Source organism: Oncorhynchus keta, chromosome 19, assembly GCF_023373465.1.
Source record: "Oncorhynchus keta strain PuntledgeMale-10-30-2019 chromosome 19, Oket_V2, whole genome shotgun sequence".
NCBI lineage: Eukaryota > Metazoa > Chordata > Actinopteri > Salmoniformes > Salmonidae > Oncorhynchus > Oncorhynchus keta.
The window spans coordinates 29,152,322-29,169,399 of NC_068439.1; the positions used below are offsets into that span (position 1 = coordinate 29,152,322).

At 41.0% G+C, this 17,078-nt stretch overlaps 1 protein-coding gene across 1 annotated transcript; it reads left to right on the forward strand.

The window, feature by feature from the left end:
• The first annotated feature begins 666 nt into the window (after positions 1-666).
• On the forward strand, positions 667-17,015 carry serinc2 (serine incorporator 2). Its single transcript, XM_035756497.2, has 10 exons — positions 667-841; positions 3,332-3,493; positions 3,743-3,936; positions 4,390-4,469; positions 7,350-7,487; positions 7,764-7,933; positions 8,507-8,597; positions 8,896-9,037; positions 14,621-14,839; positions 15,093-17,015. The coding sequence occupies exons 1-10, from the start codon at positions 803-805 to the stop codon at positions 15,229-15,231; spliced, it is 1,374 nt and encodes a 457-aa protein (XP_035612390.1). The 5' UTR covers positions 667-802; the 3' UTR covers positions 15,232-17,015.
• Positions 17,016-17,078: the final 63 nt, after the last annotated feature.

The following is a 17,078-nucleotide window of genomic DNA, read 5'->3' on the forward strand; positions in this document are numbered from 1 at the left end:
GAAAAACTAGTTTTAATGACTCCAACCTAAATGTACGTAAAATTCTGACTTCAACTGTAAGTTCACAGATCATTGGTCTTACAGAGGGAACGTATAGGCCTAAAATGGCCGCTTTTATAATGTTTATCTATTTTATTGTCTTTGTTACAATACATGTAAAAAGCATATCAAACATCCTAACTCACGGGAAGTTCCTATTTTAGAGAATTGCCTGAACAATCTGAGAAATTGCCCCTGTCTATTCATTTGCCAGCCCAATTACTATAGATAGACTTCTTAACTACTCTAACAACATAACATCAAGTGTCAAGTGCAAACAAGTCCAACTGGGGTAAATGGACCATGTTTTAATGCTGATGCTTCTCCCTTCTGATGTGGAATAATCAGGGAAAGAGGTGATTTACACATTTGACTGTCCAGGATTGATCAACAAGCATGAAGATTATTTATAGGTGTATGTGTGTGTGTCTTCCACTTATTACATTATACGGTTGTTTTTAATATAAAAATGTAATTCTGAACTTTAAGCCTCAGTTAGAATGTGAGCTATTTATATTGATAAATGATTAAACGCATCAGCAGTTGATTAGTCCAGATGTTGGATTGAAGACACCCATGGACATATCACCGTCGACGGTGTTGAGTTACCGACTAACAAAAGGGTGTACCTGATTCTTCAGACACTTCCTGTTGCTGCTTGGATAGCGTCAAAGGAAACTACGCGTAGTTCAACAACGGTTTCAAGTAACTTGTTGACATTTTCTTCGTTTAATTAGGACTGGGGTATTCGTTCTAAACTGAAATGGGAGCGTGTATGGCATTGTGTTCAATCGCTAGCTGTGTAAGTATAAATTATAGAACTTCCTATTTGTCATTTTGCTCACTTTGTTAGAGTGAGTGTGCAACGACGTTTATTTTTGGGTCCTTATGTAAACACAGACACTATTTTCCCAGTATATTCTAATATGTTATGTTGATCTGAAGTGGTTTTAAATACTTTCGTTTGAAAACAGACACTTGTTTTGTCGGTCAATTAACAACATGGTTTTATTTGCTGAAAAAGTCAGCAGTTTCATGTTTGGCTAATTTCCGGTTTCTATGCAGTTTCAGTGCGTCACACGCTGTCCCCTCCCACCCCAAATCATCTGCGTGACTGAAATGATTCCTTTTCATATTCGATGCCATGTTGTGGGCGAATTCAATAATAATGTTTAGTATATTTGTTAGTCACTGAACGTTTTCTAAGCCTGCTTGAGCAATAGAACGTGAATTTCATCCAATTTTGGGGACCCTCACACCACTAAAATGACCATGCAGAGAGTGTTAGGCCTATTGACCCTTTCTATTGAAGTTTATAGCACATTCTTACGTCACCATAAAGCCCTGTGTCTGTTTTACCTACAATGGCTACTACATCCTTTGAGAGAGAGCTTGTAACTACTGCTCCACTTTATGGCCTACCCTGGTGCATACAGCCTGCATTTGGAAAGAATTCAGACCCTTGACATGGTCCACATTTTGTTACTTTACAGCCTTATTCTATTTTTTAAATATTTTTTTTACAATCTCAATCTACCCATAATACCCCATAATGACAAAGCGAAAACATGTTTTTAGAAATTTTAGCAAATCTATTCAAAATAAAATAAACGGATACCTTATTTACATAATTATTCAGACCCTTTGCTATGAGACTTGAGCTCAGGTGCATCCTATTCCCATTGATCATCCTTGAGATGTTTCTACAACTTGATTGGAGTCCACCTGTGATAAATTCAATTGATTTGACATGTTTTGGAAAGGCATACACCTATCTATATAAGGTCCCACAGTTGACCGTGCTTAAGGTCCCACAGTTGACAGCTCTGAGACAAGATTGTGTCGAGTCACAGATCTGGGGAAAGGTAACAAACATTTCTTTAGCATTGAAGGTCCCCAAGAACACAGTGGCCTCCATCATTCTTAAATGTAAGAAGTTTGGAACCACCAAGACTCTTCCTATAGCTGTTTTTCCGGAACTGGGAGACCAGTCAGGATTGTGGGGGAAAGATGGACGGAGCAAAGTACAGAGAGCCTTGATGAAAACCTGCTGCAGAGTGCTCAGGCCCTCAGTCTGGGGGTGACTGTTCAACTTCCAACAGGACAACAACCCTAACCACACAGCCAAGACAATGCAGGAGTGGCTTCGGGTCAATTTTTATGTCTTTGAGTGGCCCAGCCAGACCCCATACTTAAACCCAATCGAACATCTTTGGAGAGACCTGAAAATAACTGTGCACCGACAACTTGACGGAGCTTGAGAAGAATGGGAGAAACTCCCCAAATACAGGTGTGCCAAGCTTGTAGTGTCGTCCCCAAGAAGACTCTGCTGTAATCGCTGAAGGTGTTGTAACAAAGTACTGAGTAAAGGGTCTGAATACTTATGTAAATGTGAGATTCATTTTTTTAATGTTATATACATTTCTAAAAACCTGCTTTTTTGCTTTGTCATTGTATGTTGAAATGGGGGGGAATAATCAATTTCTGAATGCACTGTAACTTGCAATCATTTAATGAAGGATGGCTGATCCTTCCCAGCTACCACATCATAGGCTTCCCTGTGCTTGACTAAACTATGCTTCACACATCTCTGGGCTGATCCAGCCTATACCTCCAGTTGACACAGCATCTCTTGACTTGACAGTCTTCATGAATCATCAGAGAGCAGTGAGATGCCTCCCAAGGAGCACTGTCCTTCTGTGACCTCATACAACACATACACACCACTGGGGTCTTCCTCAATTCATCAGTCCTGATTGCTCCAGTTCCTCTCCACGCTTCTTCTTAAAACACATTGGAGAGGGACCTTGGATCTCCACCAATATGTTATGAGGGAAAACAAGAAATCATGAGAATCTTTCTTGAGAAAGAGCATGCATCAGATGGCTGTGTTAGTGTTCATTGCTGTACTGTACTTGTATGAGTGGCAGCCTCTGTCATTGTCACTGGCAGGATTACCTTCAATACAACTAACAGTTGTCCGGGCTCATTTGGATGGGAAACGCAATGGTTGCCGTGACAATTATTATTATTTTTTTAAAGCTTATCAAATTGTCACTTAACAGTGAAATGCTTGCTTAAGAACCTTTCCCAACAATGCAGAGTTTTATATTATTAAATAGGAACCAACACGAGGAATACAATACACAGGAATGGAGCTGTATAAAGGGAATAACAGGCAGTGGCGCACAGTAGATTTGTTGCAAACACACAAACCATGTATGTATTTGCCAGATTATGCCATCTCTCTCTGGCACAACAAAAATTTGACGTGTCTGTGCAATCTATCTAGGCATCATGTCTGTGTGGCTCAGCTCCCTGTCTGCTGTCAGGATGCTGTCCCTCCACCTACAACTCCACTGTGTCCCGGCTGGCCTTCTCCTTCCTCTTGCTGCTGGGGTCCCTGGTCTCTGTCATCATGATCCTACCTGGCATGGAGGCTCAGCTCAAGAAGGTAACACCACATAACACAACCCTGGTCCTGGTTGCTTGATGAGGAGCCTTGCCTGAAACCTACACATTTGTGTTAGCTCCCTGAACTAGTGCCAAGGTCTTAGCTCAGTGGGCTAACACAGACTTGTGGCTTGCAGGAGACTGGTTCTTACCTAGTTGGTGTAGAAGGCCCTGTGGTTGACAACTTTTTGACCTGTGTTACGTAGATTGTTGGTTCAATTCTTACTATGTTTTTTCACTGATCTATCAGATACCTGGGTTCTGTGTTGGTGGAACTTCCATAACTATACCAGGCATTGAAAACAAGGTGAACTGTGATGTCATCGTGGGCTACAAGTCTGTGTACCGTATGTGCTTTGCCATGGCCTGCTTCTTCTTCCTGTTCTCCATCATCATGATCCGCGTTCGCAGCAGCAAGGACCCCCGAGCCTCACTACAGAACGGGTATGTAGCAGAATTTTATTGTAGTGGATAGTGATATTTGGGAATACATTGCCCTCTGCTGGCCAGACCAGGAAAGTGAAGCATCTCCCCCACACCCTTATTTGTTTACATACCAGTAGAAAATATTGCATTCTCGTTTGTATCATGGCAAGGAAACAAAACACGAAGCGGATATAACTTCTTTAGAAAATAAACACTAATGTTGGAAACATACATTGTGGTGTCATCCAGAGTCACATTTATTTATTTTACAAGCTATAGCACAATGTTTTACATACAGCAGGAGCAAATAGGTTGGCCTGTTAAATTCATTTTTTTAGCCATGGAGAAAAACATTGTGATATTGCCCTATAAAATATGACCAGTATTTTATTAATGGCGTACAGACACAGGACTTGTTTTTTTTTTATGAAGTGATGTACTGAATGAATGCCTGTGGCTTTGTCCTCTCAGATTCTGGTTCTTCAAGTTCCTTATACTGGTGGGGATAACTGTAGGAGCCTTCTTCATTCCAGATGGGACATTCAACACAGGTATACTTTATTATATTACTTCAATGTTAAATAGCTTCCTCCAAACACTAATAACCAGTGGCAATTTTAACAAATATTGGTGGGGAAAACGCAATCGACGAAGCTCGTGCGTCAAAACTACGACACTGGCTACACATAGAATGCACTAATAACCAATCCCAGAAATTAGTTTGGAGTTACAACATTTGGGTTATGAACAGTTTAAGGCTACTTCCCTTATCTTTCATATTGCATGAAAGACCACAGTAATCGAGCATACTTTTTATAGAGTAAACTTAGCTAGTAATCGGTCTGCGATATTGCAACACTGCGTGTGTCTGCCTGTTACAAAGGGACCTGGTTAACAATATGCAACATTTGCATAAGGGAATGCTATTCCCTTCATCTATTGTACAGTTATATCAAAGATGTATAGCTCTTCTACATGTGGTTCCATGGGTATTAGTTTGCCATCAAACATCAACAATAAGACATAGTCTATAGGATATTATAGCTAGCCTACCTTAAAATAGATGTTAGCCACTGCTTCATGACCCACCACCCACCACATGATAAGTTTGAAAATGATTTGCTAGAAGATTAGAGGTCGACCAATTTAGGATTTTTCAACAGCGATTATTGGAGGACCAAAAAAGCCAATACCGATTTAAGCGGACAATAAATACATTTTTACAAATTATTTAATTGAATTTATTTGTAATAATTACAATTACTGAATGAACACTTATTTTAACTTAATATAATACATCAATAAAATCAATTTAGTGAAACATGTCAATTTGGTTTAAATAATGCAAAAACAAAGAAAGTAAAAGTGCAATATGTGCCATGTAAAAAAGCTAACGTTTAAGTTCCTTGCTCAGAACATGAGAACATATGAAAGCTGGTGGTTCCTTTTAACATGTCTTCAATATTCCCAGGTAAGAAGTTTTATGTTGTATTTATTATAGGAATTATAGGACTATTTCCCTCTATACCACTTGTATTTCATATACCTTTTGACTATTCGATGTTCTTATAGGCACTTTAGTATTGCCAGTGTAACAGTATAGCTTCCGTCCCTCTCCTCGCTCGAACCAGGAACACATCGACAACAGCTATCCTTGAAGCAGCGTTACCCATGCAGAGCAAGGGGAACAACCACTCCAAGTCTGAGCAAGTGACGTTTGAAACGCTATTAGCGCGCACCCCGCTAACTAGCTAGCCATTTCACATCGGTTACACCAGCCTAATCTTGGGAGTTGATAGGCTTGAAGTCATAAAGCACAGAGACGAGTTGCTGGCAAAACGCACAAAAGTGCTGTTTGAATGAATGCTTACGAGCCTGCTGTGCCTACCATCGATCAGTCAGACTGCTCTACTAAATATCAAATCATAGACTTAATTATAACATAATAACACACAGAAATACGAGCCTTAGGTCATTAATATGGTCGTATCCGGAAACTATCATCTCGAAAACAAGACATTTATTCTTTCAGTGAAATACGCAACTGTTCCGTATTTTATCTAACGGGTGGCATCCGTAAGTGTAAATATTCCTGTTGCATTGCACAACCTTTAATGTTATGTCATAATTGCGTAAAATTCTGGCAGATTAGGCGGCCCAAGCTGTTGCATATACACCGACTCTGCGTGGTTAATATTGCCTGCTAACCTGGATTTCTTTGAGCTAAATATGCAGGTTTAAAAAGTATACGTCTGGGTATTGATTTTAAGAAAGGCATTGATGTTTATGGTTAGGTACACATTGGAGCAACAACAGTTATTTTTCACAAATGTGCACCGCATCGATTATATGCAACGCAGGCCACGCTAGATAACTACACATGGTTGATGATATTACTAGTTTAACTAGTGATTATGATTGATTGTTTTTTACAAGATAAGTTTCATGCTAGCTAGCAACTTACCTTGGCTTCCTGCATTCGCGTAACAGGCAGGCTCGTCGTGGAGTGCAATGTAATCAGGTGGTTAGAGCGTTGGACTAGTTAACTGTAAAGTTGCAAGATTGAATCCCTGAGCTGACAAGGTAATCTGCCCCTGAACAAGGCAGTTAACCCAGTGTTCCTAGGCCGTCATTGAGAATAAGAATGTGTTCTTAACTGACTTGTCTAGTTAAATAAAGATTAAATAAAGGTGTAAAAAAAAAAAGATCTTCCAAATCGGTATCCAAAAATACCGATCTCCAATTGTTATGAAAACTTGAAATCAGCCCTAATTAATCGTCCATTCCGATTAATCGGTCGACCTCTTGACATATTTCACCTAGCTTGAAGACATGGTGAACAACTAGCTAGCTATGACGTTGACACATCAGTCCAATCAAAATTACACAGCATAAAACCTTGCTTTATCTGTGGCCAATAGCATTGAGCCTTCATGGGTGGGCACTTCTACTGTAAACCAATGGAGCACTGAATAAGGGCTTCTGATGGCTCGCTCTCCCAGTAGATGCTGCGGTCAGGTAGTGTCCCCGTGAGTGGACATACCCTCAGCCAAACACGCGCAACCAGAGAGGTTCAACAACGCCTGTGCTCTGTACTTTCTTTGTCTGACACTCCACCACAGAAAGCACTGAGCAAGGCTGGAACAGTTGCATTTTGGGGCTGCCTGACTCAAGGAAAATGTACCAATACAATGGGAAAGCGACCACATACTTTATTAGATCAAGCTTCTTTAAAAAAATATATTTAAATTGTTTGCTAACTGATATGATATATTATTGTGACATGAAATAACAGAATTGCATACAAATCTCCTGGATATTGGTGGGCCCGGCCCAAGTGACTCATCGCCACTGCCAATGACGTGTAGTCAATTATGGTCAATTAATCACCCATTGCACATTTAGTCTGAACAACTCACCCTGTGTTCCAGTGTGGTTCTACTTTGGCGTAGTGGGTTCCTTCATCTTCATCATCATCCAACTGATCCTGCTGGTGGATTTTTCTCACACCTGGAACCAGTCCTGGCTGGAGAATGCTGAGGAGGGAAACAGCAAGTGCTGGTTTGCAGGTACTGATTGATAATACAGTCTGCTAATTTTAAATTAGTGTTGTCTACCTCCATTTAAATGTACTTTTTGTCAATGTTTTCTCCAGCTTTGGGGTCAGTCCTATTTTTATTCAGTCAGTTCAGGAAGTAAACTGACATTTCACTGAGAGCGAGTTCCTGACAAATATAGCTATTTCAGTTTAATTCCTGAATTGAAGAGAAAATGACCCTGGTTTTCTAGTGCAAATGAAAAATGATTTAATAATGTGATATATTCTTATGTTTCCCCTCCCACAGCTCTCCTGTCGTTCACGGTGCTACACTATGCCCTGGCCTTCTCTGCTGTGGTCTTGTTCTATGTCTATTACACCACGGGAGATGACTGCACTGAACACAAGATCTTCATTAGCCTTAACTTAATCTTTTGCATCATCATCTCCATTGTTGCCATCCTGCCCAAAGTTCAGGTGAGGTTTCAGTCTCGAAAGATCGAAACATGCACACTGAAAGTTCCCACAGTTTTATAAAGTCCAATGTTTTTTTGAGGAACAAGACTGAAACAGCCTGCACTCCTTGAAATACATACACATACTGAAGTTCATTCTGGAGTGTAAATATTAGCAATGTTTGCAATTATCAAAGATCATCAATGTTAACTACAATATGTAACTGAGCTATAGATCTGTTATTCTCATTGAAAGCACGTTTAAGTGGTAGATCTGTTCTATCTGCGCTTTTTCTATGCTTAAGTTTTTGTCTTGATTTTGTACACCTGTTTCAAACAGCTGAAAATACAATATTTTTGGTAATGGAAATTATATTTCACAGCTGTAGTGATACAAGGATTTTCTACACAATGACTGCTTGTATTGTCACACAGAAATTAGGCGAACTGTTTGAACTTAAGCAACCAGGAAATGGCGCTGCAATTTCTGCATATTGCACCTGTGAACAAATTGTTCACGTGAATGTTGTTGAACAGAGTTAGACTAATGTGTCATGTGTCTGTATTGTTTATTTACTTATTTATTTCCCCCCAGGAGGCCCAGCCTAGCTCAGGCCTGCTCCAGGCCTCCCTCATTTCCCTCTACACCATGTATGTCACATGGTCTGCCATGACCAACAACCCCAGTAAGTTTCATCATGACCCTACTGATGACCCTGTTCAGAATCATGGTTCACAATGTTCGTAACCCTGACTCACATGGCTGCATACTGACTCATGGAATTCATGTAATGGGAAGTCTGCAACAAAGACTGAAGAAGCATATTTTACCTGAAAGGTCAACTTGGGTCAGTGATCACTTCATCCAACATGAAATGAGTTGCAGCCAAAAATCACGAGAGAGAAAAATAGATGTGACTCTGGTTTTAAAAGCATAACATTTTGGCCTTCATCGGTATGGCAGTATTATCTTTCTTCCTACAGACCGTAAGTGTAACCCCAGCCTGCTGAGTCTGGTCAACAACACGCCCAGCCCTACACCTGCCCCAGGACAAGAGGTCCAGTGGTGGGATGCACAGGGCATCATAGGACTGGTCATCTTCTTCTTCTGCACACTGTATGCCAGGTATGACATCACAACCTAGAGTAAGGTTCTCTCCAATCCTGGGGACCCACAGGCAGTGGTGGAAAACGTACCCAAAAGCCATACTTGAGTAAAAGTAAAGATACCTTACTGGAAAACGACTCATTTAGAAGATAGCCACTCATTAGACTATTACTTGAGTTAGTCTTAAAGTACATTTAATATCAGCTGCTTTAAGTATGAAATGTTAGAGCCGTAAATCTGAAAAGCAAAACAGACAGATCTTTTATTTGGTTTGAGCTTTTCTGGAAGGTAAGTCTTACGGATGCAAAAAGTTCTCGGCTAACACTTAAATACATCTCTTACAGACAAAATATAGCCACTAAACATAAGCAGTTACAATCAGTCACTTTGTTTGAGAATTTTTTTTGTATAGAACCCTATAGTTTGTTTCTTTAAACATTTTTTTTAGGTAACTCAAAGTACATGTACAGATCTGCACACAACCTCACTGTAGGAATATGAGGACATCACCACTGATGGAACTGGATTCGAAATCAGTGTGTCAGGTCATACCTTTAACATGGACACCTATGACTTGTGAATTTGAAATGTGACAAAACACATAAGGCGCATCCCTTTCCTTGGGCTTGCTAGCATTAAGGTGTCATTACTTGAAGTTGAATTTGCAGTTCATCTTCAGTAAAATATGTTTTTCAAAGTTTCTGGAATCCAGCCCTGCTCTCATTGGGCTGAAAACAAATTCTGCAATGCTGAACAGCCTTTCACATGCAGTTGAGGCAGGCAAGGGTGTGTTCAACCTCAGACTGCTGGGATGGACTTGAGCAACTCCCTATGATCAGCTGAACAGGCCAGGTATCTGTCCAGCTGTTTGGAGCTTAATTGTGCTTGATGTCTTTATGCCACCAGTTCATCAGGACTTCTGCCATCACCTAGCTGCAGGGTTCTTCCGTGTGGTCCTTGATGTAGTACATTCCCGAAATGCAAGGAAGATGACAATAGGAATCATGCAGTTATCTTTTTTGTGAGCCTACATTAATCCATCCCCCATCTATATAAATCGAGCAACAAGGTGAAGTAGGCTGCCCATTGGACTGAACTTCAAAGTCAGGATTGTAGTTTAAATGGCTGCTTCTCAAATCTATGTGTTGTTTATGAACCACATTTTGTCTTAACCATTCTGATGGTGGCGTCATCCTTCGTCCAAGTTGTTGTGAATTTGGGGAAAAGGATTGCAGCTGCGATCAGCTCAGGTTCTTGAAACGTGGCTGACGTGCTTCGTCAGTCCCAGTCATAGCGCTTCCACTAGAGGCTTACAGTACTTCAGGGACAACTTGATTCGGTCAGGTTTTGTGATCAGCAAGTTGGAAGTAGCCACCCCACCTGGACATTGCTTTCAGCCTGCAGGATGTTGATGGCCTCTGCCCCTGGGCTCATGGTAGAAGCATACTCTGTGAGGAAGGCGACTTCAGCTGGACATTGCTTTCAGCCTCCAGGATGTTGATGGCCTCTGCCCCTGGGCTCATGGTAGAAGCATACTCTGTGAGGAAGGCGACTTCAGCTGGACATTGCTTTCAGCCTCCAGGATGTTGATGGCCTCTGCCCCTGGGCTCATGGTAGAAACATACTCTGTGAGAAAGGCGACTTCAGCTGGATTGAACCTGCGGAAGAAAAAAAATAGTGTTTCCTAACCTACAAAGGGGACCACTAACAATTTCACCTGATTTAACAACTGTAATCAATGGCTGGATGAGTAGTTGACTAAATGATAGTGTATGGCAACAATATGTGAAACGGTTATTATTCCCCAAGCAAAGGGTCAGGAAATACTGCAACCTATTTATGATATTCAAGACCTTACATTATCAAATACAATCCTTACTTACATTGGAACCTTGAAGTCTGTGCAGAGAACTGACGGCCGCGTCTCCTTTGACGATCCTCAGTCTTTCTACAACCATGAATCAGGACTTCCACCTTGTAGCAGTTGGAGGTCGCAAGTATCTTCATTGGTTTTGGCTGCAAGTGTAGATCTCCTGCATTTGTTCCAAGTGCTTGGCACTTGCCAAATGTTGAACAGAACACTTTATTTTGTAATCCTCATTCAGGATCGTTGCCACATCAAACTTCACTTCAATCTCCTCTTGTTCCTCTTCACCATCGTCCTGGCTAGCTGCCTCACCACCACCACCACCCACTGCTTCGACTGCCTTGTTGTTTTCACCTTCTCCAAAACCGTGTAAAGCTTTGAATAAGGTAGTCATTGTGAGAACAGACAATCTTTCTCAGAGTTTCGAACTCAGAATGGATGTCATTTAGGGTGCCTGCCAACACTTCAAAGGTGTGCGATCCTCTCAACTGTTTACAGGCCAGGGCTGCAGAGCATCTGAGACTGTCAGGGTCTATCCAATGGGCTGTAACACCAATGAAGCTCCGTCTTCTTGCAGACCAGCAGTCAGTGGTGGTGGCGTTGTGGTCAACTCCTCTCATGCCCTCAGTCACCTTCATTTCCTTGGATGCTTCATTAATCCTGGAGTGCAGTGTGGGCCTTTTAATGGTTCTCGTTGTACTACAGCGAATAGTTGGAGCCCTTGGACCATATACTACACCACAGCTTTGTCGATAGATTTGAGACGCTGCCTTCAATAATGTGCTCTGCTTGATGGGGGGAGTGTGAGGCATGTTCTCTTCAATGTGTTTGCTGTCAGTTCTCTAAAAATCTTAAGATGGTGTACGTGCTTTATCTGAAATAATAATAATAATAGGAAAAGACAGTTAACTAGGTAACTACCATCACCAAATACTTAAGGTATAGGATCCTAATTTTAACGCTATAAACAACATTAAGTGAGTTTGACCAATTAATATTACAATGTTCATTGATCTAGCTAACGTAAGTCTACAGTAATTAGCGAGGCGAGAACAACTTTATCAACTAACACAAGGAATAACATTTCTAGCTAAACTAGTGGGTGTTAGCCATCATTGGAAACCTAACGTTAGCTAGCTTGACCAGGAGTGTTTTAGAGAAGGGTATTTAGCTTGACTAACGTTACATGCTGACCACACCGCTCACGTCGCGTGCTCAAGCGTTGCAAAATAAATGTAAAAATCTGTTATTCAATTATTGCGCCAACAGCGTCTGAGTTGCCATCTCCTCATTGGTTATACCCACATGGGTGACTGAAAGACGAACGAGGTCCGTGGCGGTAATGCACTTAATTTATGAAAGTTGCCAATCACAATATAAAGAGAAGAAAAGGCCTGGAAGGAAGAGAGATGACTAGAAATACTGGTTGCCAGTTTTATGTGGATTAATTGGCAGAGTAGAGGACTTTGCATTTCAGGTGAAATAACAACTCAATGTTTATCCCAGGACAAATGAGCTAGCAAGTGCAAGCTAACTAGCGAAATTGCCATAAATGTTTAATGCTTTTCGAACTGTCCCCAAGTTCAGAGTTTGTTTTGATCATTAAACCTGCATGTCGTGTTTGGTGTGGGGCGACAATTTATGTATGCACGATGGCGCATGCTCGCAGCCGGTTTGGGTTCGGTGTTAGCTGATGGAAATGTGACCAGATTCAGACTAGCGTAGCACTCCGTATTTTCAACATTGTTTAAGAAATATTACCATTACCAATAGTGATCAAGCCACCAATGTTTTGTGATTATTGGTGTTGTAAAAATGTTAGCTAATGGGTTAGCAATTAGCATGTTTGACATTTTAGTGGAAATACTACAACTATCAGCTTTTTGATAGCAACATTAGCAAATCTGTTAGCTATATTTCAGAGGTAAAAGGTTCGATATTAAATGTGTGGTATATCGCGCAATCGAATTTTACGATATACAGCGTGTCCTACAAAAATGTGTATACATATTACCTTTTTGAAAACTCAACTTACATAAATTGCAATAAAAATCGGTGGTCAGCTTGTAGCGGTATTTATTAGAGGGGTAAAGAATGATTATGTTCGGGCGCCAGGCAGGTATTAGCCATTCCGAAAGGAAAAGAGTAGAATAGAGAGAGAGTACCACTACCAGACCCACACACACATCAGCAGAAGAGACTGCCTAGAGTGTAGCCTGTTTACCAGATAGCCAGTGGAGAGAAAATAATACACACCATATAAAACCCACATCACAGCACAGGGGTAACCCCAACAAGAATACTGGCAGAGCAATTTAACAGCAACTTCATACAAGAAAGAACCCAGTCATCAACAGAGGATTTGCAATAATGTATTATCGTCCAGTGGAGGAGTGCAGAGGGTATGAATGTGGGGGGTGTTCATAGACACAAAAGGCCTTAAATGTCCACAATCTTCTCGGCTACATGTCATTAGTACACCTCAATACAGTTCACATAACAATGCACAACTTGCAAGCAACCTCCCTTTTAACTAAAATGTCCAAATACTTCTGGCAAGGCAATAATAGCAGGTTAAAATATCAAAACAAACTCTAAACCAATTATATTAATTTGGGGACATGTCAAAGCATTACACATATATGGCAATTTAGATAGCTAGCTTGCACATGCTAGCTAATTTGTCCTATTTAGCTAGCTTGCTGTTGCTAGCTAATTTGTCCTGGGATATAAACATTGATTTGTGCATTTCAGGTGAAATAACAAGGTCCTCTACTCCGCCAATTAATCCACACATAAAACGGTCAACTGAATAATTTCTAGTCATCTCTCCTCCTTCCAGGCTTTTCTTCTCCTGACTTTATATTGCGATTGGCAACTTTCATAAATTAGGTGCATTACCACCACCGACCTCGTTCGTCTTTGTCGCCCGCGTGGGTATAACAAATGAGATGGCACGAGGGTACCTGCTTCAATAAACCAATGAGGAGATTGGAGAGGCAGGACTTGCAGCACGATCTGCGTCAGAAATAGAACTGACTTCTATTTTAGCCCTTGGCAACGCAGACGCTCGTTGGTGCGTGCAGTAATTGAATAATATAGATTCCTAAATGTATTTTGCGGTGTAGTCAGGTGGTAGAGCGATGTTGGACATGATTGAGTAGATTACTGTTTTGCGAGTGACAGCCTCCAAGTGGGTGGGGTTTATACATTGGCTCAACTCCGCTTGTTTGTCGTCGTTTAGCTAGGCAGCAGGCGAGTTCACCCATCAGTGCGCCGACTCACCGATGTTACTTGTCTTTTTTTTTTTCTCCAACATTATTCGTTTTAAAAATTCTTCCAGCTTCAGGTTGATTTGAATTTGTAGCGAGTAATGGTGTCGGGAAATGTATCGGCGTGAAAGTATAAATTTTTCTTTTGAAAATGTAGTGAAGTAAAGTCAACAAATATAAATTGTACAGACATACCCTAAACTACTTAAGTACAGTAACAAAGTAGAAATACTTTACACAACTACCCACAGGACTGGACCGGGTACTCTTCGTAGCAGCCCAGACCAGAGACACCTGATCAAAGTACCGTGCTAGATTAAGCCTGTGGATCCTCAGGACTGGATTTGAGAAATACTGGTTCAGAACTCTTTCAAATGAAATCCAGACCCTTTGAGCCTGTCCACATCACTTAACTTTTTTTTCCTGACGGGTTTCCTGCTCTTTCCCTCTTCTCGCCTGCAGCATCCGTTCGTCCAACAACACCCAGGTGAACAGGCTGATGCAGACAGAGGAGAACCAGGGTCTGGCTGCAGACGACCACGAGGCGGCCATGGGGGAGGACGGGGTCAGACGGGCTGTGGACAATGAGGAAGATGCGGTCACCTACTCTTACTCCTTCTTCCACTTCAGCTTGTGCCTGGCCTCCCTATACATCATGATGACACTCACCAACTGGTACCAGTAAGTAGCTCTGGTTTTCTTTGGTTATATGTGATGGGAGAGGAATAGGAATGTGTACAAGTATAACTGCGGTGATTCACATTGTTTAAGACCTGGATACATGCGTCAGCTCCCCAATTTAATGCCAGGGCTTTAGGTCAGCAGCCTAACAGTCTTGTGGTACTCAGACAACCTGATTTACAAACCAACACACAGTCTACTATGTGGTTTTGAGATGGTAAATAAAATGTGATTGATCCTGATTTCTCCCCAGACCTGACACAGACTACCAGGCCATGCAGAGCAGTATGCCAGCAGTGTGGGTGAAGATTAGCTCTAGCTGGATAGGCTTGGCTCTCTACCTCTGGACCTTGGTAGCTCCTGTCATCCTCTCTAACCGAGACTTCAACTAAAGGCATACACCTTCCATCCAGAGCTGTCCCAAATGGTACCTCTATTCCTTTTCAGAATTGCTTTACTGTTTGGCATGTTATGAGTCACACTACTGGGTAAAAACATTTTCATTGTGCTGCTTGAAGAAGGGGACCACTGTCTTTTATGTCCAGGCTTGTCTCATTGACTAGACATAACATATTAAACAAGAATCTGGGACACTCAAATGAGTATGATATGTAGCGTTAGGTATGATTACATAAAACCGGTTACTTAAGGCAAAAAATGAAAGGAGGGTGGTTGGCTGGGTGGGTGAATCATCACGGACAATTTTAGATCATTGGCAAATTTGTGACGACTTAATTATTTTTAGCTACTTTGCAAGTACTTAGCATTCTAGCTACCTTTTAACCTTAATCCTTAAGCGTCTAGATAGTCATACCAAGGATCATTTAGCAACTTGATTTAGAATTTTAGGACCCCTTTCGGTATACGTAAAATAATGATATCAAGCTTTAATTATTTGAATCAGGTGTGTAGTGCTTGGGCAAAAACCAAAACGTGAATCCCGAGGACCGAGTTTGGGAAACTCTGGTGTAGAGGACCATTGTAACATCTAAACCCTTGTGAAATATACCTTTTTTCCATAACCAAAAATATTGTATTTTCAGCTGGTTGAAGATGGTGTACAAAACCGAAAGTAACACACACAAATGAAACTTCAGAATGGGAAACATAGAAGTGTGGTATAGATCTGTCACTTTTCTATCTGAATTTGGCCCGGTATCCCAAAAAGTTACACATTGCATACTTCCATAAATGTTTTTACTAGTATCGGGCTACCTTCAGACCAGGCTTGTGGGCATCCGAGAGCAAAACAACCGTGTTCAGGAGAGTCAGTTCATTGAGGGGTCATATTAGTGTGTAGCCCAAACTGTTCGTACGCTACAGACTGAAGTTGGCAGATCGGCAGTACCGACTTCAGACGAGTCCCGTGGGGATTGTGTTAATGAGTCATCTCTCTGTAGTGGTCATATTAGTTTCTAGGCCAAACCGTTCAGACGCTACGGACGTTTTCGTGGGGAACGATTGTATTTATTTTCCCCAAGGATGTCTCATGGTCTGGCAAACACCTCCAGCTTGGCCACCTTCCACCACAAATGCGGAAGGCTGCCATTGGTGGGTGTGGTGGATTGAGACTCAGCCCACGCAAAAAAACATATCTTTAACAGACAGCTTTGATAGTGTTTTTTGTTGAAATTATTATGCTAACTACATTGCCGCGGGGGTGCGGATGTCGACTCTAGGGGGTAACTACTAGCCTAGCCAACGTTAGTCGCAATAAATTTGAATTTTTAACATTGCATATTGTACAAATTACAATTGGAAACATACACATTCATATCATACGAACTTTAATATTTCACATACACAAATGAATACCTAACATAGCAAACATCATACTAATTTCTGTTTTCCGTTTACTATTTTAAGTCTACCTATGAGTCCAGATTGTTGTTAGCCAGATTGTTGTTAGCCATACTTTGAGGTTGGTTTTATCATTGTTTTTTTTATATAATGCATACAAAAAAATGTGCTTTGGTTTGATGCTTTTAATAATAATTCTTAACATATCTGGTCAGCGACTCTACTAAAATGTAAAAGTGCCTTTTTAAACCTATAGATTTGCTACACAATAAACTAGCTTTATATTCAAATGTGTATATGTTTTGTCATACCTTCACAGATTATCTCTAATGCCTCTCCTTATTATGTTCAAATGTAATAAATCTGATCTCTGAAATGTTGTTCTATTGTTATTTTAAGCATTCATGGTATCCTGTAGGTGGGACTGTTGCCAATCAAA